Source organism: Macrotis lagotis, chromosome X, assembly GCF_037893015.1.
Source record: "Macrotis lagotis isolate mMagLag1 chromosome X, bilby.v1.9.chrom.fasta, whole genome shotgun sequence".
NCBI classification, from domain to species: Eukaryota; Metazoa; Chordata; class Mammalia; order Peramelemorphia; family Peramelidae; genus Macrotis; species Macrotis lagotis.
In genome coordinates, this window is record NC_133666.1 from 5527041 (window position 1) to 5549942 (window position 22902).

The window sequence follows — 22902 nt, forward strand, 5'->3', positions numbered from 1 at the left end:
TTAAGACCCCTTCTAGCTGTGAACTTGTATATTCTAAGGGCTCTCCTAGATCTGATATGATTTGTTCTATCTACCCTTCCAGATCTGACATTCTCTTTTCTCTGACTTCTCTTGGGTCTGACATTTTGAATGCTCAGAACCTCTTGAACCAGACAATTTCTATTATCTGGCTCTGATCAATCTCCACTCTTGGTGCACTGGAGTCCCTCCCAAATGTGATATTATAGGTTGATAGTCCCCATATAGTTTAGGGCTCATTTATTATAAATTACCTTCCAGATCTGACATTCTAGGCTGGCCCCCTCAAGTCTCATACTTTTGTTTCTATATAAGCTTCCAGTTTTGATATTCAGAGCCTCACCTGCCATCCCAGAACTGAAATTTCCATTCTACTTTTTCCATTCTATTCTATTTCCATTTTCTATTTATCCTCTAGTATATACTATTTTTTTTGGCAAGGCAGTGGGGTTAAGTGACTTGCCCAAGTTCACACAGCTAGACAATTATTGTCTGAACTCAGATTTGAACTCAGGTTCTCCTGACTCTAGTGTTGGTGTTCTATCCACTGTGCCACCTAGCTGCCCCTCCAGTATATACTCTTGAAAGGCATCTCCAAGTCAGATTTTGTATTTCCTCCTCTAATTTTATCTTCTAACTTAATCTAAAAGGGCTTCCCCCCTTTTTACTTATTTAACTGATTTTTAACTTGTTAAATGGCATCTATATATTATCAGTGCAGTTGTCAAAAATCACAAATTTTTGCCCTTATGAATGCTGGGTACTTACTGCAATGTTCTTAGAAATACAGTATTTAATAACAGTATTGGTCATACAGACATCAGCCTTATCTTTTGTAAACACAGCATGCAATTTCTTATGGATAAAGGTTTTATCTTATTGTTTGCTTATTAATTGAGATTAGGTGCTGCACAATTCAAATTTTGGCTTTGGCAGTGTATTTCAGGCCATGAATTTTAATTTGGAATATGGTCATTGACATATATGGTACACTGAATACCATAAGTATGCTTTAAATTCCATGTCAGCTCCCAGGTCTTCTACTGAGAACCTACACTGCCATCCCAACACTGACAGTTTCCATTTTCTGCTTTATCCATCATCCAATATATGCTCTCAAAAGCACCTCCAGGTCAGGTATCCTTATTTCTTTTTTTTTTTTTTTTGCAAGGCAAATGTGGTTAAGTGGCTTACCCAAGGTCACACAGCTAGGTAATTATTAAGTGTCTGAGGCTGGATTTGAACTCAGGTCCTCCTGACTCTAGGGCTAGTGCTCTATCCACTGAGCCACTTAGTTGTCCCCAGATATCTTTATTTCTAAAGACCTTCCCAGCCTACAGATTTTCTGATCCAAAGCATTTCTGTCATCTTATAGATTACTTTTCTACCCTTGTTTAATCAGTTTTATTGTATTAGATGATATATGGTTATTAACTATATGACTATTTAAAACCACAAGTTGTTTCCTTTGCAAGCCCTGTGTATGACCTTTTTATTGGTAAATATGGCCCATTCATTAATAATAACAATAAAAAGATAGCAGCTTTTCACCCTTGAGAGCTCTTTAGAAATTATTTTTTTTTGATCAGTCCCCCCTCTTGCCCCGGTTTTTGAGTTTAAAATCAGATTAAGAATAATATATTCAAACTTCTGCCTTGGCTATTTGCTTCAGGATAGGATTTTTAATTCAGAGGATCATCACTGTGCTTATTAATGACATAGCTATATAGCTTGTGTTGTATAACATAAAATACTTTGAAACATGTTTTCTCAATTTAATGTGCTTTCTCCATATCTTGGAGCCTTGGACACAGAAACCAAACTCCTTTCTAGGTCTTATATTGTCTGTTCTCAGGCCCATCTGAGATCTCGTCCTCCATGTTCTAAGAGCTCTCCCATTTCTGACACTCTAGGTTTGATGGCCAAAGATATTCCTGAAAACACATGTTCTAAGGGCTTTCCTGGCTCTGCTATCCCTTCTTCTAAATATTCTGCCTGTTCTAACATTTTCTCCTGTAGAGCTTCTCCCAGGTCCCACCTCCTATGGGTTCAGATCCCACAGAATCAGACAATGTCTGTTCTTTGGCTCTGACCACCTCTAAGTTTCAGTTTTCTAATGGCTCTTCCATATTCGCTAATCCTGATTGCGGGTTCCCATAAAGCTCAGGCTTGCTTTATTCCAAGACACCTCCAAGCTCATTCAGTCTGAGTTCCACACTCTCTCCAGAGTCTGCCATTCTGACTTTTTGTCACACTTAGGAGCCAGGACTGCTCTCCTAGACCTGGAAGACTATATTCTGAATTCCACAAGTCACACAGTCTTAGCAGTGTTCCCTCTCAGACATGGCCTGGTATGATCAGTCTCTTCCTTTGATAATCTAAGGTTCTTTTTTTCCCACTTATTTTCAATTTCATTACATTAAACTGCATATAATATATATATTTCCACTACAATCATTTAAGAGCAGAAATTAATTTTTTTTAATTCTGGGTATTTACTTTTTCAAGAGATGCTGACTATTCATTGATAGGAATAGTGATATCTACAACAACGCTAACACTTCAAGAAATGATTGTTTTCAGTTATCGTTTTTCTTTCAGTTTCTTTCTGCTTTCCTTTTTTCTTTTTATGAGCACAGAATAAGTACCTTGTGTTTCCTTTTCATCTTTGCCTGGGTGGTACAGGATATGAATTTTAATTAGGAGGATTCCCCATTATGCTGATATTGATTATACTAACATATATGTGGGATTTCATGCCCTAAATCAACTTTAATTTTCTTATGTAAATTTATCTGCTCTTCTCTATAAGGTGGAGATCTGAACACACAAAAACAATTCTTCCCAGCAATGATACAGTGTTTACTTTGAAACCCCTCAGCTCTGACAGTCCATGTTGTAAGAATCCTTCTACTCTGACACTGTTTGATTTTATGGACAAAGCTAGTTCTGAAATTCATGTTCTAAGAGCTTTGCAAAGTCTGATATCCCTTCTTGTAAATGTCTTTCATATCTGACAGTTTCTTCTCTATGGTTTCTCTTGAACCCACCATTCAATTGACTACTTTCCCAATCAGAGATTTTCAGTTGTCTCTCTGTCCAGCTCTCCCTTTGAGTGTTTTAAAGTCCCTCTAAATTCTTATATCTCTGCTAGAGAGCCCCTTCCAACTCAGGCTCCAGTGACATCTATGTTGGACATAATTCTTAGGTCTCATTACCTGCCTTCTATGACCATTCTTGGTTCTGATATTTAGAGCCTAGAATGAGGTCCAAATAAACTTTCTTTTTTAAAAAAAAATTATTTGTTTAAAGCAGTGGGATTAAGAGTAACTTGACTACAGTCACACAGCTAGGCAATTACTATCTGTCTGAGGTCGGATATGAACTCAGGTCCTCCTGACTCCAGGGCCAGTGCTCTATCCATTGTGCCACCTAGCTGCCACCAAATAAATTCTCTTAGAAAGCACCTCTAAGTTAGACATTCAATTTTGTAAAAACCCTTCCTTGCAAGTCATTATAAAGCTAAACATCCACCCACCTTTTATATTCTGATTTTGATTTTTTCCTTTTCACTTATTTCTTCAGTTTTAAAATATAAAATTGCACTTGCATTGTAATTTATACCTTTATACAAATGCAAAACAGTCTAGGTATTTGAGAGCACAAATTCTTTCTCCATTTGACTTCTATTTACTTTTTCAGTGATAACTGACTATCTATTAATGACTAATATAGCTAGATAAAGTGTTATCTAGTTATAGTGTTATCTATGGTGTTATCTACAGCAGCATTAACTGTCCAAGGTACTATCTTGTGCTGTTAATTATCTTTTCCTCTATTTTTTTTCAATTCTTTTGTGGGGGAAAGTTTGATTAAAGTGGCTTTGGTATTCTATGTCTTTCATCTTTGGTTGGGTGACATAGAAAATGAGTTTAATTCAGAGAATTCCATTGTGCTGATATCCATTATACTAACATATATGTGTGATTTCATACCCTAAATCTACTTGGTTCTTTTTGTGTAAATTTCCCTACCTTTCCTCCTAAAGTCTCTGTCAGAGAACCAAAACCCATTACCAGGAATGGCATTGTTTTCTCCTGGTCTTTTGAGCTCTGATAATCCATGTTCAAAGAGCCTTCTCCCAAGTTCTGACCATGTGGTTTTATGGGCACTAGTTTTGAAATGATACATTCTAAGAGCATTCCTGGTTCTGACAGTACTTGTTCTAACTATGCTAGCTGGTCTTCAATCCCCTTCTCTTTGACTTCTTTTGGGCCTTACATTCTGTTTGCTTAGATCCCATGGAAGTCCTCCATTGATTCCAAATTGCCTCCAGGCTCAGAAATTCTATGTTGCAAATAGTATCTAAAGTTTCATATCCTGTCTCCTATGTCACCTCTCAGTTTTGATATTGAGAGTCTATTGTGCCATCCTAGCACTCAAATTTTCCATTCTGTGTTCTATCCACCAATCAATATGTGCTCTTAAGAAATATATGCTCCAAGTCAGATATCCTATGTTCTAAAGCCCCATCCAACCTAGTAATTTTGTTTTCAAAAAGCCTTTCTATCAACTTATAGGTTACTTACTTTCCTTTCTCTTGTTAAATCAGTTTTAATGTATTAGATGGCATATGGTTATTAACAACAGTTATTTAAAATCACCAATTGTTTCCCTTGTGAGTCCTGTGTATTAACTTTCTCTTGTTATATATGGTCCATTCATTAACAATAATAGCCTTTCTCCTTTTTTTTTAAATCAGTCCCCCCCCCATTTCTTCCCCTTTAAAATCCAGATTGTAAATGATATATTCAAACTTCCATTTTCATTAAATGATTCGGGTCAGGATTTTGAATCCAGAGGTTAATCATTATGCTTAGTAATGTTATACTGCCATATATCTTGTATTTTATAATAAAATATTTGGAAGATATTTTCTAAATTTAATATGCTTTCTCTATAACTTAGAGATCTGAACATATACAAAGGGCTCCTTCCCAGCAATAATATTATGTGTTCTTAGGCCCATCCTATAAATTCTCTTGGAATGCACCTCCAAGTAAGATTTTTTCAAAAGATTGTTGTCCTCATTTTATTTTCAACATTTCCCTTCTCCTATATTCTAGGGTCTTTTCCCCTTTCCCTTCATCATTTTCATGGCATTAAATGCTATATGTTTATTAACAACTGTCCAATTGTTTCAGGCTTGTCCAACTCTTCATGACTCCATTAGGGATTTTATTGGTTAAGATGCTGAAATGGTTTGCCATTTCCTTCTCCAGTTCATTTTAAAGATGAGGAAACTGAGGCAAACAGGATGAAGTGACTTGCCTATGGTTACACAGTTGATAAGAATCTTAAGGGTGGATTTGAACTTAGATATTCCTGACCCTACACCCATTGCTCTATCTACTGCAACTCTACCTACCTGTCACCTTATTAACAATACAATTACCTAAGATCACAAGTTGTTTCTCTTGTGATTCTTGTATCCTTATCAAATATTTTCCAGTAGATATGATCCCTTCATTAACTATAACAGTAATATTGACATTATTTCTATATTTATCCCATATTTAAATTATTATTCTTTTTCATTTTAATGTTATATAAAGGCGCTGTATGCATTTACATTTTTGTCAGTTATCGTTTTTCTTTGTTTTCTTTTTAATCTATATTTGCCAATGTATCTTGAAATTTCTGATCTGTTTGAGTTTGAATTCAGAGATTCAACATTGTGTTTATGGCTATTCTATTAATATGAATGTAACATTTCATACCATAGACTTTAAAATTTTTAAAATTGAAATTACCTTCACAGTAATCTGGCCCTCTCATTTCATTAATAAGACTCCTTTCCTGTGTTCTCAGCTCCATTCAAGATTTGATAATCTTTGTTCTAAGAGCCCTCTGACCTCTGACACTGATTCTATGGCCAAAGCTTGTCCTTAAATTCCATGTTCTAAGTTCTTTCATATCCCTTCTCCTCAATCACCTGCTTTCTCTGATTATTTTACCCTTGTATGATCGCCCCTCTTCCTGATGTTAGGGTTATGTGAATCCCATAGAATCTGCCAAATTTACTTTCTGACTTCTAAATCCCTTTCACTTTTGATTTTCCTAATTTCAGGGTCCTATCTAGCTCAGTCACTCCTTAAAAAATTTTTTGTTCAATTGCATTTTATCTTTAGTTCTAAATTCTCTCCCTCTCCCCATCCCTTCCAACATCCATTTAAAATACTATATTTAGAAATTATATTACAAATATGAAATCATGTAAAGTTTACTTTCTCCTTAGCTGTATTCCAAGGGAGAGGGAGAGGGAGAGGGAGAGGGAGAGGGAGAGGGAGAGGGGAGAGGGAGAGGGAGAGGGAGAGGGAGAGGGAGAGGGAGAGGGAGAGGGAGAGGGAGAGGGAGAGGGAGAGGGAGAGGGAGAGGGAGAGGGAGAGGGAGAGGGAGAGGGAGAGGGAGAGGGAGAGGGAGAGGGAGAGGGAGAGGGAGAGGGAGAGGGAGAGGGAGAGGGAGAGGGAGAGGGAGAGGGAGAGGGAGAGGGAGAGGGAGAGGGAGAGGGAGAGGGAGAGGGAGAGGGAGAAAGAGGAGAGAAAGAGAATGTTTCACTTAGCACTGAGTCCATCAGCTCTAGAAGTGGTAGCAGTTTTCATCATGAATCCTTTGAACCTGCTGGTTCATTGATCATTGTTACTAAGCCTTTCATTTGATTCTTTGTAATATTGCAGTTAGAGTGTATATCTTGGTGGAATGTTTAAGGTGTTCAGGGAAGACTAGCAATCCTGCTGAGAGGTTTGCTGAAGCCTTTTTCAGGGCTGCTCATTCATGTTTGATGTCTACCTGGTACTCAACTCTCACCTGAAGCTGTATCATGCACATTGGTCTCACCCTGATAAACTGACTCAGCAGACAGGCTAAATCAGGTTAAAGATAACTAATAGACCTCAAACCTGTTGGTGAATTGCAGAATGTCCACCCCAAGCATGTGAAGACTTCTCCTAGCAGAATGGACATATGAGAACAATTTGTTCCAACAGCCAAGAAGCCAATTGAAGCAAGCAAGGAGAACTTGGAGCTTGGTCAGCTATTGAGGATGCCAGGATCATCCACTGTACCCGAGGCCATTGCCAAATGTCTTGATTTTTGCCTTGCTAATGAACTTTGATGATTGGGAAGAGAGAAGGAGACTGATGTGTTTGTGCAAATCTGCCTCATTTAAATCCAATTCACACACACACATCAAGATGTCACCTTGTGATGTCATTGGTCCTCTTCCAATGTTCTTCTGGTTCTGCTCACTTCATTATGCATCAATTTGTGTATGTCTTCTTAGGTTTTTTTTTCTGAAACCATCCCCTGTATCATTTCTTACTGTACAATCCATCAGATTCATATAAATTAACTTTTTCAGCCAGTTTCAAATTTTCACCATCACAAAAAGATCTGCTATAAATATTATTTATACAAATGAAGTTCTCCCCCCATTTCTTTGCTCTCTTTGGACACATAGAACTTGTAGGGTGTTATAGGGTTTTATTAATTAATTTATTAATTAATAGGGTTTTATTAATATTTGTCCTTCATTTTAGACGAAGACCACGACATCAGGGAGATGATGCCATGAAAAGTACATGAATTGGATTTGAGTGAAGGGGGCCTGTGCTCAGTTACCAGTCTCTGTTTCTCCTCCAGAGCCAGCTGGGTCCAGTGGCCAGATATGAATCAGGATGACTGGAGATGACACTGGATGTGAGGCAGTCAGGGTTAAGTGACTTGCCCAAGGCCACACAACTAGTTAGTGTCAAGTGTCTGTGGTCAGATCCACTGCACCGCCTAGCTGCCCTTCAGAGTTAAAAGGTATAATATAATAAGTTTTTGGAAATAGTTCCAAACGTTTTCCAGAATGGTTGGACTAGCTTAGTTCTTCCAACAGTACATTACTGTGCTTTTTTTTGCCACACCCCCCTCTAGCATTTGTCATTTCTTTCTCTGTCACTTTGGCCAATTTTGTGGGTATGAGATGATACCTCAGAGTTGCATTAATTTGTCTTTTTTCTAATTATGTGTGATTTAGAGATTTTTTCACATGATTATTTATTGCTTTGATTTCTTTCTCTGAAAACTGCCAGTTCATATTGTTTGACCTTTAATCAATTGGGGAATGGCCCTTATTCTTATAAAGTTGACTTAGTTCCCTATATATTTGAGAAATGAGAATCTTATAGAAATTTGTTATATAGATTCCTGCACTCCCTCTCCCTGCAAATCCTAAGCTTCTTGACTTTCTTTTAGTTTTGGATGGATCGGTTTTGTTTGTGCAAAATCTTAATTTTATGCTGTCCGAATTAATCCTTTTACCTCCCTTGACTTTCTCTCTTGTTTGGCTATGAATTCTTCCTCTACTCATTGATCTGACAGGTAATTTCTTTCATAATTCCCTAAATTCTTATGCTATCATATTTTCTGCCTAAATCATAGACCCATTTTGAGTATATGTTGGTAAATGGTATAAGATATTGCCTAGCTTCTGACTGTTCCAGTTTTTTCAGCAGTTTTTTTCTAATAGTGAATTATTATCATAATACCTGGGATCTTTGGTTTTATTGTACTCAGTTGCTTCTGTACATTCTATGCCTAACCTGATTGAACACTATTTTTTATCCAGTATCACATTGCTCTGATGATTACAGTTTTGTCTGATAATTTGTGATCTAGTACTGTTAGGTCCCTTCCTTCTGATTTCTTTTTTCATCGACTCCCCTGATATTCTTGACCTATTCCTGCAAATGAATTATGCTACTGTTTTTTTTCTATGCTTTATAAAATAATTCTTTGACAGTTGGATTGGTATGACACTAAAGTAAATTTATTCAGGTAATATTTTCATTTTTTGTTGGCTTATACTACTCTTGAGCAATTAATATTTCTCCAATTATTTGAATCTTCCATTATTTGTATGAAAAGTATTTTGTAATTGTGTTTTCATGTTTCCTGTGTGTCTTGGCAGATAGATGACCGAGTATTTTGTACTGTTTCCATTTATTTTAAAAGGGATTTTTCTTTCTAGCTCTTCCTGCTGCATTTTGTTGATCATATATAGAATGTTGATGACTTGTATGGGTTCATTTTATATCCTATAACTCTTCTAAAGCTGTTAATTTTTTGCCTAATATTTCAGTCAACTCTCTAGGATTCTCTGAGCAAACCATCAGTTTACTTTTGGAGAACTTTGGTTCTCCCTCATTTGGATATCAAGAATATATTTATATAATAATAGAGATTTGGTAGGACTATCCATTTTTCAAGCAGTTGATGGAATTGATTGTTCTTTACATTAGTTTTTAAATTTGCTTGTAAACCTGGTCCACACTAGATTTGAACTCAAATATTTTTGACTCCACCTTGCTGACCAGACTGTTAACCTAGACAATTTATAGTTTTGTATATGTTCATCCATTTCATTTAGATTGTCAATTTTATTGCCATAAAGTTGGACAAAATTGCTTTTAATAATTGCCTTTTTAATCTTTATTTATTATATATTCATCTTTATGTCTTCTATTTTATTAAATGTTCTTTTGCCCCCACTGTGGGATTATGTGCAATTTTTTTTAGGTTTTTGCAAGGCAACTGGGATTAAGTGCTTGCCCAAGGCCACACAGCTAGGTAATTATTAAGTGTCTGAGGCCAGATTTGGACCCAGGTACTCCTGACTCCAGGGCTGGTGCTTTATCCACTGTGCCACCTAGCCGCCCCGATTATGTGCAATTTTGCTGGCTAGATTATTCTTCTTTGTAATCCTTATTCCTTTGCCTTTCTGGAATATCATATTCTAAGACCTTCATTCCTTTAGTGTAATAATATAATAATACTATATTATTATAATATAATAACCTTATGTGATTCTGACCAGTGGTGTCACAGTATTTGGATTATTTCTTTCTGGATGCTTTTTTTCTTTCTGTATTTTCTTCTTGACATCAAAATTCTGGTTTTCAGCTATAATATTCCTAGAATTTTTTCATTTCATGATTTCCCTTAGGAGATAACTAGTAGATTCTTTAAATTTCTACTTTGAACCAAGATTAGAAAGAATGCAGAAAGCTGGGAAGCAATTTTCATAAGCAAATGTTTCTGATAAAGGACTAATTTCTAAAATTTATAGAAACTGAATCATATTTATAAGAATACAGGTCATTCTCCAATTGACAAATGGTCAAAGAATATGAACAGGCAGTTTTCAGATGAAAAAATTAAAGCTATCTTTAGTCATATAAAAATGCTCTAAATAATTACTGATTAAAGAAATGCAAATTAAAACAGCTCTGAGGTACCACTTCACACCTGGCTAAAATGACAAAAAAGGAAAGTAATTAATGTTGAAGGGGATGTGGGAAAAGAGACACTAATGAACTGTTGGTGGAGCTGTGAACTGATCCACCCATTGTGGAGAGGAATTTGGAAGTGTGGCCAAAGGGCAATCAAATTTGATATACCCTTTGATCCAACAATACCACTATTCCAAAGAGATCGTAAAAAAGGGGAAAAGACCCACATGTATAAAAATGTGTATAGCAGCTTTTTTTTTTTGTATTGGCAAAAACATGCCCATCAATTGGGGAATGAATGAACAAATTATAGTATATGAATGTGATGGAGTACTATAGTTCTTTAAGAAATCATGAGCAGGCAGACTTCAGAAAAGCCTGCAAAGACTTTCATGAACTGATGTTGAGTGAACTGAGCAGAAATGGAGACCATTGTACACATTAACAACATTGTGTGATGATGAACTATGATGAACCTAGCTTCCCTCAGCAGTTCAGTAATCAAGGAGAGTTCTAAAAGACTTGTAATGTAAAATGCCATCCACATCCAGAGAAAAAACTAAGGAGTGTGAATGCAGACCAAAGTTTACTATTTTAAACTATTCTCTCTAAAATAATATTTCATACTAATTTAAAAATCATATTTTAAAAACATACTTGTTTTCCCCCTTTGATTCTGATTCTTTTTTCACAGAATAACTAATGTGGAAATGTGTTGAATATGATTATTCATGTATAATCTATGTCAGATTACTTGCTGTCATAGGGAGAGGGAGAGAAGGGAAGGAGGGTAGAAAAATGTGGAAATCAAAAGCTTAAAAAAAGATGAATGTTGAAAACTATTTTTGCATATAACTGAAAAAATAAAGTAACATTCAAAACTACTTTTAAAAAGTAAAAAAAAAATTCTACTTTGTCCCCTAGTTCTTAGATATCTAGGCACTTTTCCTTTGTGTTTTCTAGAAATATGTTTAGGCTCTTTTTTCCCTCATGGCTTTCAGGTCAATGAACATTTATTAATTTCCTGTTACATTTCTGGTAGTATATTAATCACTTATGGTACAGAATGAGGCAAAAGATCATTCCTATTGGAGAAACAACATAAGAACATGCATACAAAGCAAGATATATACAGAATAAATAAGAAATAATAGAGAGAAATCATGAGAATTAAGAGGGGTTGGAGAAGGTTTTCACTAAAAGATAGGATCTTAGTAGGGTCTTTAGAAAAGTCAGAGAGATCAATTGTCAGAGCAAAAGAGGAAGAGCATTTCAACCCTGGGTGACAGCCTGAGAAAATTCCCACAGCTGACAGATGAAATGTCTTGTTTATGGAACAGCAAGGTGGTCATTGTCACTTGACTGATATGTTTCTGAAAGTTAAAGACTGGAAAGGTAGAAGGGAACTAGGTAATGAAGAGTGTAGAATGCCAAATAGAACATTTTGCATATGATCCTGGTGGCAGTAGGGCATCACTGGAGTTTATGGAGTGTGTGGTGGAGAGATGATTGATGGGGTGAGGTTCTGATCAGAATTTGGTTTGGTGCATTTTCTAGGTCATGGTGGAGGGAAATGTGAAGGGAAGGCAAAATTCCTACCTCTCCTTTCATCTTGACTCTGTCTCTCTGGCACAGGCACACTTGATTCTAAGTTGCCTCCAAGCTCATTCATTTTATGCTCTACAGTCTCTCCCAGGTCTAATATTCTGGCTTTTTTGTCAATTCCTGCTTTTAACACTTAGAACCAGGACTGATGTCTCAGCATTGTAGGTTCTACTCTGAGTTCTTTCCAACTTCCAATATGTACTATTGAAAAGTATGTCCAAGTCAGACACTATTATGGATGGGCCCTCTCAGCCAGGTCATGTTATTGTCAAAGTTCCTTTTTCATATTATTGTCAAAGTCTCTTTCCCCTCTTGATGTTCTAAGATGTTTCCTTTTCACTTATGTCTTTAGTTTTATTATATTAAATTACATACACACATACATATATATGCCTATATACACATATGTATATATATATATATTAGTAATGCAAAATTTGAGAACATAAATTTTCTTTTAAATTATAATTATTTTTTCAATAAATACTGACCATTCATTAATAGTAGTGCTATCTTTAGCAGGCTTAACCCTTCAAGACACTCCCTGTGATTATTGTAAATTAGTTTTTCTTTCATTTTTTATTAGAACTACATTTTTCACTTTATGATCACCTTTCATATTTGATTGGGTAATGAAGGAAAAGAGAATTAGTTGAGAAGATCCCGACTGTGCTGTTATCAGTTATGCTGAAATGTATGTATCAACTCATATCCTTAATATATATTGTGATTTTTGTTTACATAGTCCTGTCCTGCCCCATAAGTTGCAATGTTGAGTACAAGAAGAAAACAAAACAAAATAAAATTGATTCTCAGCAATGATATTGTATGGTCTCAGGACCATCATGTTCTGAGCACCTATGTTCCAAGAGCCCTTCCAGCTCTGACACTGTGCAGTTTTTTGACCCAGGTTGTTCCTGAAATGGTATGAACTTCCCTGGCTCTGATATTCCCTTCTTCTAAGTGCCCAGTTAGTTCTGACATTCACTTTTCTTTGGCTGCTTCCTGGCCTGACATTCTAGGTATTCACCTCTCAATGAATCAAACACTTTTTCGGGCTCTGAATATCTCCCACATTCTGTATTTGAAAGTCCCTTACACCTTTGATATGGGTTGGAGGATTCAGGCTCAAATTCCTTCCAGGCTCAGACATCCTCTATTCCACATGTCCCTCCCAATTCCAATCTTCTGTCAACTTTATGAAATTGATTTCTGATGTCTTGAGCTTGGACTACCATCCCAGTGCAGAGATTCTTAGTTCAAAAGTTTATCTAGATATTTGTTTGTGGCGTATCTCCAACTAAGATGATTTATGTTCTAAATTCCAAAACATCTCCTGTGCTATATGATTGTGATGGAATGCTATTGCTGTGTGAAATGATGTGGATTGCTTCAGAAAAACCTATGAAAAGCAGTATGAACTGATTCAAATTTAAGTGAGCAGAATCAGGAGAACAATTTAAATAGTAACAGCACTATTATAAGGGTAATCAGTAGAGGAAGACGTAAAAACTCTATTAGTATAATGATCCAAGACATCCAAAGGATTTATGATGACAAATGCTATATGCCCCCAGAGAGGGAACTAATGGACTCGTATTACAAATTGAATCTTTTTCTTCCTTCCTCCCTTCTTCTTCCTCCTCCCTTCCTAAAATGGCTAACATGAAAAATTTGTTTTGCATGACTTCATAATTGTAATGCATTTTCTTGCCTTCTCAGTGGCTGGGGCAGGTGCGGGAGAAGGAAAAGAATTTAGAGCTGAAATTGAACAATAAAGAAATTAAAAAAAAGAAAATCAATGATCTTCTGGCTCTATCATTTTTTCATCAAAGTCCCTTTCAGTCTTATGAGATTCAAGGATTATTTTGACTTTTTAATTGTTTTCATTTTTTCATTTAGTTTTAATATATTAAACATGTCTTAGCAACATTTTTTTAAATGGACTCTTGTTTAAAAAAACATTCTCTACTCCTTTTGAATAATAGGAATATCAATAATTCTTACCAGAGTAAGAGAGTACATGAAATTCATTTGTTTCTATGCAGTTTTTTATTTTCTAATTTTCATCCAGTTTAGGCAATGTTTTTACTTTTCTTCACTGACTGTGTTTTAGGACCTGGCTTTTAGAGTGTAAGCATGGTGCTGATAAAAATTATAAAATTGCCTATCATACCCTCAATATGTTTTTTGTGTTTGAAAATTTACTTGTTGCTCCTAATAAAATAACTCAGAGCAGAGAAACAAAACTACTTCTCATCAATGATTTAATTCAATGTATTCTCAGGACTATCTCATGATCTATTTTTTTCCCAGTTAATTGTATTTTTCCTAATTACATATATAGTTTTCAATGCTCGTTTTTTTTTTTTTTTTTTGGTAAGAGTTTGAGTTCCCCATTTTTCTTCCTCTCTCCTCTCCCTCCTCCCTCCCTAAGACTGGAAGTAATCTGATATAGCTAATGCAATGTACAATCATGATCTATGTTCTAAGAGCTGTCCTAGTTCTGACACTGTGTGGATTGATGGTAAAAGCTCATCCTGAACTTGCAGATTCTAAGGGTCTTGTGAGCTCTGACATTCCTTCTCTGTGCTTCCCCTGGGCCTGACATCCTGGGACCTCAGATCCCATGGACTTAGAGATAACTTCAATTCCATGCTCCCAGTCCACCCCCACTCAGGTCTCATAGTCTGATTTCAGTAGGCAGTAGTTCTAATAACGAGAACCTGAACTATTGTCCAGATATATTCTCTTGGAAAGCACCTCCAAGTCCTACTTTCTACTTTTTAAAAGACCCTCCCTGCCTATCATTTTAGGGATAAAATGATCAATATTCTAGGGTTGCTTTTCCTTTTTAATTATTTCTTCAGTTTTAATATATTTAATTATATATATATATATATATATATATATGTATATATGTATGTATGTATGTATCCTCCTCCAGATCACGCCCCTCTTAACTATAAGTGTCCCTCCTGGGTCCTCTTCTCTTCTACCTCTACTTAACTCTACTTGGTGATTGATTTAATGACCATTTCTATGCTGATGATGGTCAAGTCTATCTGTTCTACCCTAGGCTCTCTGCTTACCTCCAAACTCCCATCTCCAAATGCCTTTCAGACATCTCAAATTGAATATTCACTTAACATCTTAAACTACATGTATCCAAGAGAGAACTCATGATTTTTCCCCCAACTCTCTTCCCCTCTTATTTTTGCTACTACTGTCTCAGACCATACGTTCCTTCCAATCCCTTAAGCTCACAAGGAGTCATCCTGGACTCCTCACTTTCACCCTCCAGATCCAAGATGATGCCAAACTTGTTCATCTCTACAGTCTTTCTAATACATTCCCTTTCCTCCTCTGAGTCACTGCTTTAGTTTAGGCCCTTATCACCTCACTGGACTACAGCAATAGCTGCTGGTTGGTCTGCCTGCCTCAAGTCTTCCCCATTACAAATAATCCTCCTTTCAGCCACCAGTCATTTTTCTAAAGCATAGGTCTCTGACCATGTCACTCCTCTACTGAATAAACTCCTGAATAATATAATAAAATATAATAATATAATAACTCCCGAATAAACTACTGAATAAATAAGGGACTCCTTATTACCTTCAGAATAAAATATAAAATGCTCTTACATTCAAAGCCTTCATAACCTACTTCCCTTTCACTTTTTCAGTTGTCTTACATCTTACTCCCTAGCAGGTATTTATGATCCAAGTGACTTGCCTCTTTGTTCCATGAATAAGACACTCCATCTCATGGTTCCTAGTGTTTTCTCTGACTGTACTCCATGACTCAGTCTCCTTCCACAACTCTGCCTACGGACATGCCCGAATTCCTTTAAGTCCCAATTAAAATTCTGTCATTTACAGTAATCCATTCCCAGCTCCTCTTAATTCTAATGCCTTTCCTCTGTCATCCTTTGTATATATTTGCTTGCATGCTTTCTCCCCAATTAGAATGTAAACTCTTTGTAGGCAGGGACATCTTTTGTCTCTTTTTGTATCCTCTGCACTTTGCACAGTGCTTAATAGCAATATAGTTATTTGAGAGCACACTCTTTCTCTTTTGAATTCTCTATAATTTTTTCAGTGAATGCTGACCATTAATTAATAATGGTATAAAGCAGCCTTAATCCTTCAAGACACTTGGTACAATTAATTTGTCTTTATTTTTCCCTCCTCCCTTTTCTTTCTTTCTCAGATTAAGCACCATATGTTTGCCTCATTGTGTGATAAAATACATGAATTTTAATTGAGGATCACAATTGTGCTAATATCAAATCTACTGAAATATAATAGGTGGCATCCCATACCCTAAATATACTTTGTCTTTGTTATGATAAATTTGCCTGCCCTTCTTAACATTAGATGTAATTCTGTGTACAGAAATAAGACTTGTTCCCAAAAGAGATGCTGCATTTTCTCAGAACCCTGGGACCTCTGATAATGTATTTGAAGAGCCCTCACCACTCTGACACTGTGACTTCATGGTCAAGGCTAATACTGAATTATATGTTCTAAGAATTTTCCTGACTCTGCTCTTCCTTCTATGTTCTGCCTGTTCTACCATTCTCTTCTCTGTGGTTTCTCCCAAATCTTTCATTCTAGGTGCGATATTCCATATACAGTTTACAGTCTATATTCCCGTAGAATCAATTTTTACTCTCTGACTTTGTCTCTTTATGTGTTCCAAAGTCCCTCCTCCCAAGTTTGATATTCTACTCCAGCTCAGGCCTCATTGATCCTAAATTATCTCCAAGCTCTCAAACATTCTATGTCATACAGAACTTCTAAAGTCTCATATTCTGGTTCCCATGCCACTTCCTAATTCTGATGTTCAGAGACTGGCCTGCCATCCCAAGCCCTGCAATTCTCCTTTCTAAGCTCTCTGCAGCCTCTAGTATGCCAAGGTAGACCTTGGATATGATCAGTCCATCCTAGTTATTTTACATTAAAAAGACTTACACATTCTTCACCTGGCTGCACTACTTTGGACCTGAGTTCTCGCTCATTCCCCTGGGAGCTCATCATTAGGCTCACCTTATCATCCACCTTGGTCCTCCAACTCAGCCTCTCGGATTGGAGGGCAGGTTCATCAACTCCAATCCTCCATGGAAGGAGACACCTCACCTGGCTGCATTCCTCTGGGTTTCATCCCTTCCCATCTGCCCCCAGCTCCTCCCTCCCCAGACCCCCTTGTCAACTACCTTTGTTGTTTTCTCTTTCCTCATTAGCTTAGACACTCCTTCAAGATGGGGACTGGCTTTAACATTTTGTATTTGTATTCCTGGCGCTTAGCATAGTGCCTGGCACACAATAAGAGCCTAATCAATGTTGATTGCTTATTGGCTAAGATCACCAATTATTATTTCTCTTGTGAAACTTGATGACTTACCTTATTTTTTCCATAAATAACCCAATTCATCATCATCATCATTACCAAAACCAGCAATAATATGCATAGCAGCCTACTCATTTGAAAACTGTATATGTTAACTTTTGGTGTAATTTATTTTTTGTTTCATTCTTTTCCTATTCCAGATTGGATACGGTATATTCAAATTTTTATTCTGGCTGTTGTGATTCCAGATATTATATTGAAATAGTTGTTGCATATTATATAATAAACATAATTTTAAAGTGTTAAAAAATTTTAACTTGTCTTTTCCATAACCTGGACACCAATAATATTTTATGTTCTTAGAAGCATTTGAGATCTGATCATCTTTGTTCTCCAAGCTCTCCCAGCTCTGACACTGTAATTTAATGGTCATTATTGGTCCTGAAATTATATGGTCTAAGGACTTTGCTGGCACTGATATTCTTTAAGCTTCTGATACTCTTTTTCCCTTGACTTCTCCCAGGCCTTATATTTTGTGTGTAAATATCCCACAGAATCAATTTTTCTGACAAGTTCTCTGACTATCCTTCATTCTTTGTGCTAAAGTCCCTGCCTAGTGGGATATTATAAGTCAGAGGACCCCATCTAGCTCAGGGCCCATTGATTCTAAATTGCCTACAAGCTCAGACATTCTATGTTGTACATACCTTCTCAAGGTCTCATTCTGTTTTCTCTGTCAACTCCCAGTTCTGATATATTAAGCCTGGGCTGCCATCCCATCACTGAAATTCTCCATTCTAAGCTCTGGCTAGAATTCTCAAATATGTTCTCTTGAAAGGCACCTCCAAGCCAGGTGTTCTATTTTCTTTTCTTTTTTTTAATTCAGTTTTATTTTCAGTTTCAAATTATTTCCCTCCCTTCCACCCTCTCCCCTACCCAACGAGAAGGTAAGAAATACAAAATCTTTTACAAATATAAAGCCATTGAAAACTCATTTCTGCCTTAGCCATGTTCTGCAAAAAAAAACAAAACAAAAAACCACATACTCAAAAGAAAAAGAAATAAAATAAAGAGAAAAATATATACTTCAATCTACACTCTGAGTTCATCAGTTTTCTATCTGGAGGTAGATAGCATATTTCATCATGAGCTCTTAGGAATTGTGGTGGGGTTATTGTGTCCATCAGTTACTAATTCTTTCACAGCTGATTATCTTTACAAAAATGCTGTTACTGTGTGTATTATTCTCCTGTTTCTGTGATTTCATTTTGCATTTATGTCTTGAAGTCTTTCCAGGTTTCTGTGAAACTGTCTCCTTCATCATTTCTTAAAAGCATAATAGTATTCCGATTCGTTGTCACCATAAAGAACTGCTATCAATATTTTTGTACATATGGCTCATTTTTCTTTTTTTTTTAAATTTCTTTGTGGTATAGATCTAATATTAGCACTTCTAGGACAAAAGGCATGCATGGTTTAATAATGTGGAATATTTACTATGTAATGCTTTTATTTCATTCCCTTCAGCGTTATCTTTATTTTTTTATCTTAGCCAATCTTGTGGATGTGAAGTGGTGCCTCAGAGTAATTTTCATTTATATTTTTATAATTATTCATAATTTAGAGCATTTTATGTTTATTTATATCTTTGATATCTTCCTCTGAAAACTGCTTGTTCATATTCCTTAACAATTTAGGAATGACTCTTATTTTTATAGCTTTGGTTCAGTTTCTTGAGAAATGAGATTTTTATTAGAGAAACTTACTGCACACATCTTTCCCCAGGCAAATTTCATGTTTTTCTTCAAATTTTAGCTGCATTTGTTTTGTTTGTGAAAAAAAAATTTAAACTTTATGTAATCAAAATTATCTGTTTTATCTTCTGCTAACTTGTCACTTGTCTGGTCATGAACCCTTATGCAAAGATCTAACAGGTAATATTTTCCATGCTCCACTAATTGGTTTATGCTATTCTACTATGTCTAAATCATGTACCCATTAGGAGTTTTTGGTGGCATATGATGTGAGAAGTTGGATTATGCCTGGTTTTTATCTGACTACTAAACAGTTTGCTCAGCAGTTTTTGGTGAAAGTAATGAATGACTTTTTGCCCCAATAGCTAGGATCTTTGGGTTTACCAAACACTAGATACTGTGCTCATTTGCTTCTGTACATTGTATACCTAATCTGTTTCTCTGATTAAATAAGCCATTTCTTATCTAGTACCAAATTGTTTTGAGGATTGCTGCTTTATAGTGTAATTGTTGTACCCTCTTTGTTCTGATTTTTTTTGATTCCCTTAATATTCTTGACTTTTAGTTCCTCCAGATTAATTTTGGTTTTAGTTTTTCTAGCTCTATCCACTGTGCCTCCTAACTGCACTTTTTTTTAAAAAAAAAATTAAGCAATGGCTTCTCTTTTCATTTATTTTTTTAAAAAGCTCCTAGATTTATTTATTAAATCCATTTTTTAACATTCAATTTTATCAATCTCTCCTTGATTTAGAAAATTATGATTTTCGTTGTTTATTAGGGGTTTAGATTTTTTTCGTTTTCTAGGTTTTTGGTTTGTTTTTGTCACTGCATGCCTGATACATGATCTGCTCTTTTCCTCTTTTATTACTGTTAAGTATTGAGATAGAAATTTCCCCCGAATACTGCTTTGACTGCATCTCACAAATTTTGCTATGTTTCACAGTTGTCATCTTTAATGAAATTATTGTTTCTGTGATTTGTTATTTCGCCCACTCATTCTTTAGGATTAAATTATTTACTTTTGATTAATTTTAATCTGTGCTTCAAAGGCTCTTTGTGAGATATAGTTCTTATTTGGGGATTTCTTTCAGGATGTGATGTGAATGGCTTTTTCAGTTTTTATTTTGCTCTAGGGTTCTAAGATGTCAGTGTAGATCTCCTTTATAATTTCTTTAAATATGATCTTGGAGCTGTTTTTATTTTATCCATAGCTTGCAAATATTCCAGTGATTCTTAAATTATCTCTTTTTGATCAGATTTTTGGGTCACTTGTTTTTCATATGAAATGTTTTATATTTTTTTTTAGTTTTTTTTTTTTGTCAGTTTTACTGTTTCTTGATGTCTCTGATGTAATTAGCTTCTACTTGGTCATTTCTAATTTTTAAAGTGTTACCTTCACGGGGTATTGTACCTCTTTTACCACTGGGGACATTCTGACTTAAAAGGAGTTATTTTTTGTACTCCTCATTTTTTGTAATTCTCATTTCATAATTTTCTTACATAGCTCCTATTTCCCAATTTTTCCTCTTCTGCTCTTACTTGATTTTTGAAATCATTTTGTTTGCTTTCTCTTTTAAAAATCTCTTCCTTCAACTCTTCTAGGAATTCTTGCTGGGTTTATGTTCAATCTTCATTTTCTTTGAGTCTTTAGCATATATGTTTTCAAATCATTATCTTGAATTTGTTTCTTGAGCTTGTCCCCATAGAAGCTGTTCTGGTTAGGTTCTTTTTGTTGTTGTTTGCTCATTTCTTCAACCTATTTCTTGACTTTTGATTAGATTGGGTTCTGCTCACCTCCAGGGAAAATGACTGGCCTGAGTTCCTGTCTTGTATGACTTTCCACCTTCACAACTCAGTCTAAGGACCTCAGGATTTTTATGTTTCCATACTGGTGTGATTTGGGGAGAAAGAGGTGTGGTCACTGCCCTCCTGGTCTGTGCTCTGTAGATTTCTGACTGGGTTTGGATCTGTTGTTTTTGTGTGTAATTGAGTGTGAATAGACTTCTGCTCAACTCGGTCTCAGCCTGTTAAGAGGTTCTGCAGGTTCAGGGCTACTGAACTGGATGACTCATTCTTGGTTTTCGTCATTTAGATCTGACACTCAAGTCTTATGTGTGGGATCCTTTAAAATTTTGTATGAATTTACTTTTATCAGTTATTATTCTTCTTTTCATTGCCTTCCTTTTTAATCCAGATGAGGCACTGCATACTCAAATTTCCATTTTGGCTGTGTGATTCAGGACATGAGTTTTAATTCAGAGGATTACCATTATGCTTATAGATATCATATTGACATATATGTTGCATTTCAAACCATAAATATACTTTTAAAATGTTTTAAAATGTAACTTACCATTCCCATAACATGGACCTCTGATTACATAAACAAGATCCCTTGTCAGCAATGATAATGTGTGTTCTCAGGCCTACTGGAGTTCTGTTGATCTATGTTTTGACACTGTGTAAAATTGTCCAAAGCAAGTCCTGATATTGAGTGTTCTATAGGTTTCCTGCTTCTTCTATCCCTTCTAAGTTCCTTTCCTTGTTCTGACATTCTCTCCTCTATAGCTTCTCCCAAGTCCTGAATCCTGTGTGCTCAGATCCCACATAATCAGATAATTTCTGTGCTCTGGCTGTAATCATCACTTCATTTCTTGGTTCTAAAGTCCCTCCCATGTTTGATATTACAGGTTCAAGGGCCCGTGCAGGCTCAAACAGTCTTAATTAAAAGTGGTAGTCCATCCCAATTATTATTTCATTTTCTTGTCAATTCCTGCTTCTCACACTTAGAGCTGGCACTGCTGTCACAACACTGGACATCTCTATCCAACTTCCAATATATTCTCTTAAAAGGCACCTCCAAATCAGATGCTACTCTAGAAGGATGCTTTCATAACCATGTTATTTTATGGTCAAGGCTCCCTTCCTATTCTACTATTCTAATGTTACTTTGACTTTTCAATTATTTCTTCAGTTTTATTATATTAAAACTACATATATAATGTATCTCTCTCTCTCTCTCTATATATATATATATACATATATATATATGCAATATAATCACCTGAGAGCAGAAAATGTTTCTTTTTTTGAATTGTGTATATTGATTTTATTTCTTCAGTGAATTCTGACCATTCATTAATAAGAGAGATATCTTTTACAATCTTAAGCCTTTAAGACATTAAATACATTATTGTGTGGTCAGTTATTTTTTCTTTTTTTTCCTTTTTTATTAGAACCAGATTAAACCTGAATATTCACCCTCCATTTCTGACTGTGATACAGGACTTTAGAGTTAATTCAGAGGCTCCCCATTGTGCTAATATGTTGTAATGAAATATAGGTTCCATCTCAAACTCTAAATATTCTTAGTTATTATTGCTTACAAATCCTGCCTTTCCCTGTAAATTGCAGCTTTGTGAACAGAAACAAAACCTTTCTCAGCAGTGCTAGTGCAAGGTCTCAGGATCATCAGAGCTCTGTCTGGATAATTCATGGTTCAAGAGCCCTCCCAGCTCTGATACTGTAAGGTTGGATGGTTCAAACTAGTTCTGATATTGTGTATTCTTCTAGCCCTTTCTCTAAGTTCTAACATTTCCTGACAATTTGATTGCAGATTCTGAACATCTTCCACATTTTATTTTAAAGTCCCTCACCCCTTTGATGTTACTACATCCCCTCCGCAGTCTGCAATTCTAGTTCCTTTTTTGAAAACCCTTTTCTAGCATCCTGAGCTTAGACCACCAGGGCACTGTACAAATTTGCCATTCTAAACTTTAGTCAGTCTCTAGTATATCCTCTTGCAAAGGATCTCCAAGTCAGTATTTTATATTCTA

The 22902-nt window shown here is 35.8% G+C and overlaps 1 protein-coding gene and 1 long non-coding RNA gene across 2 annotated transcripts in view; one reads left to right on the top strand and one right to left on the bottom strand.

Moving 5' to 3' along the window:
- The window catches only part of LOC141502776 (uncharacterized protein C8orf48-like), a 107641-nt gene extending 93299 nt beyond the window's left edge, over positions 1-14342 (top strand). The window contains exon 6 of the mRNA XM_074207710.1: positions 6995-14342. Coding sequence (XP_074063811.1) covers positions 6995-7045 — 51 coding nt within the window. The 3' untranslated portion in view covers positions 7046-14342. The remainder of the gene's footprint in view (positions 1-6994) is intronic.
- LOC141502777 (uncharacterized) overlaps positions 6546-22902 on the bottom strand; it is a 104890-nt gene continuing 88533 nt past the window's right edge. The window contains exon 12 of the long non-coding RNA XR_012472647.1: positions 6546-21293. This is a non-coding gene — a long non-coding RNA (uncharacterized LOC141502777). The remainder of the gene's footprint in view (positions 21294-22902) is intronic.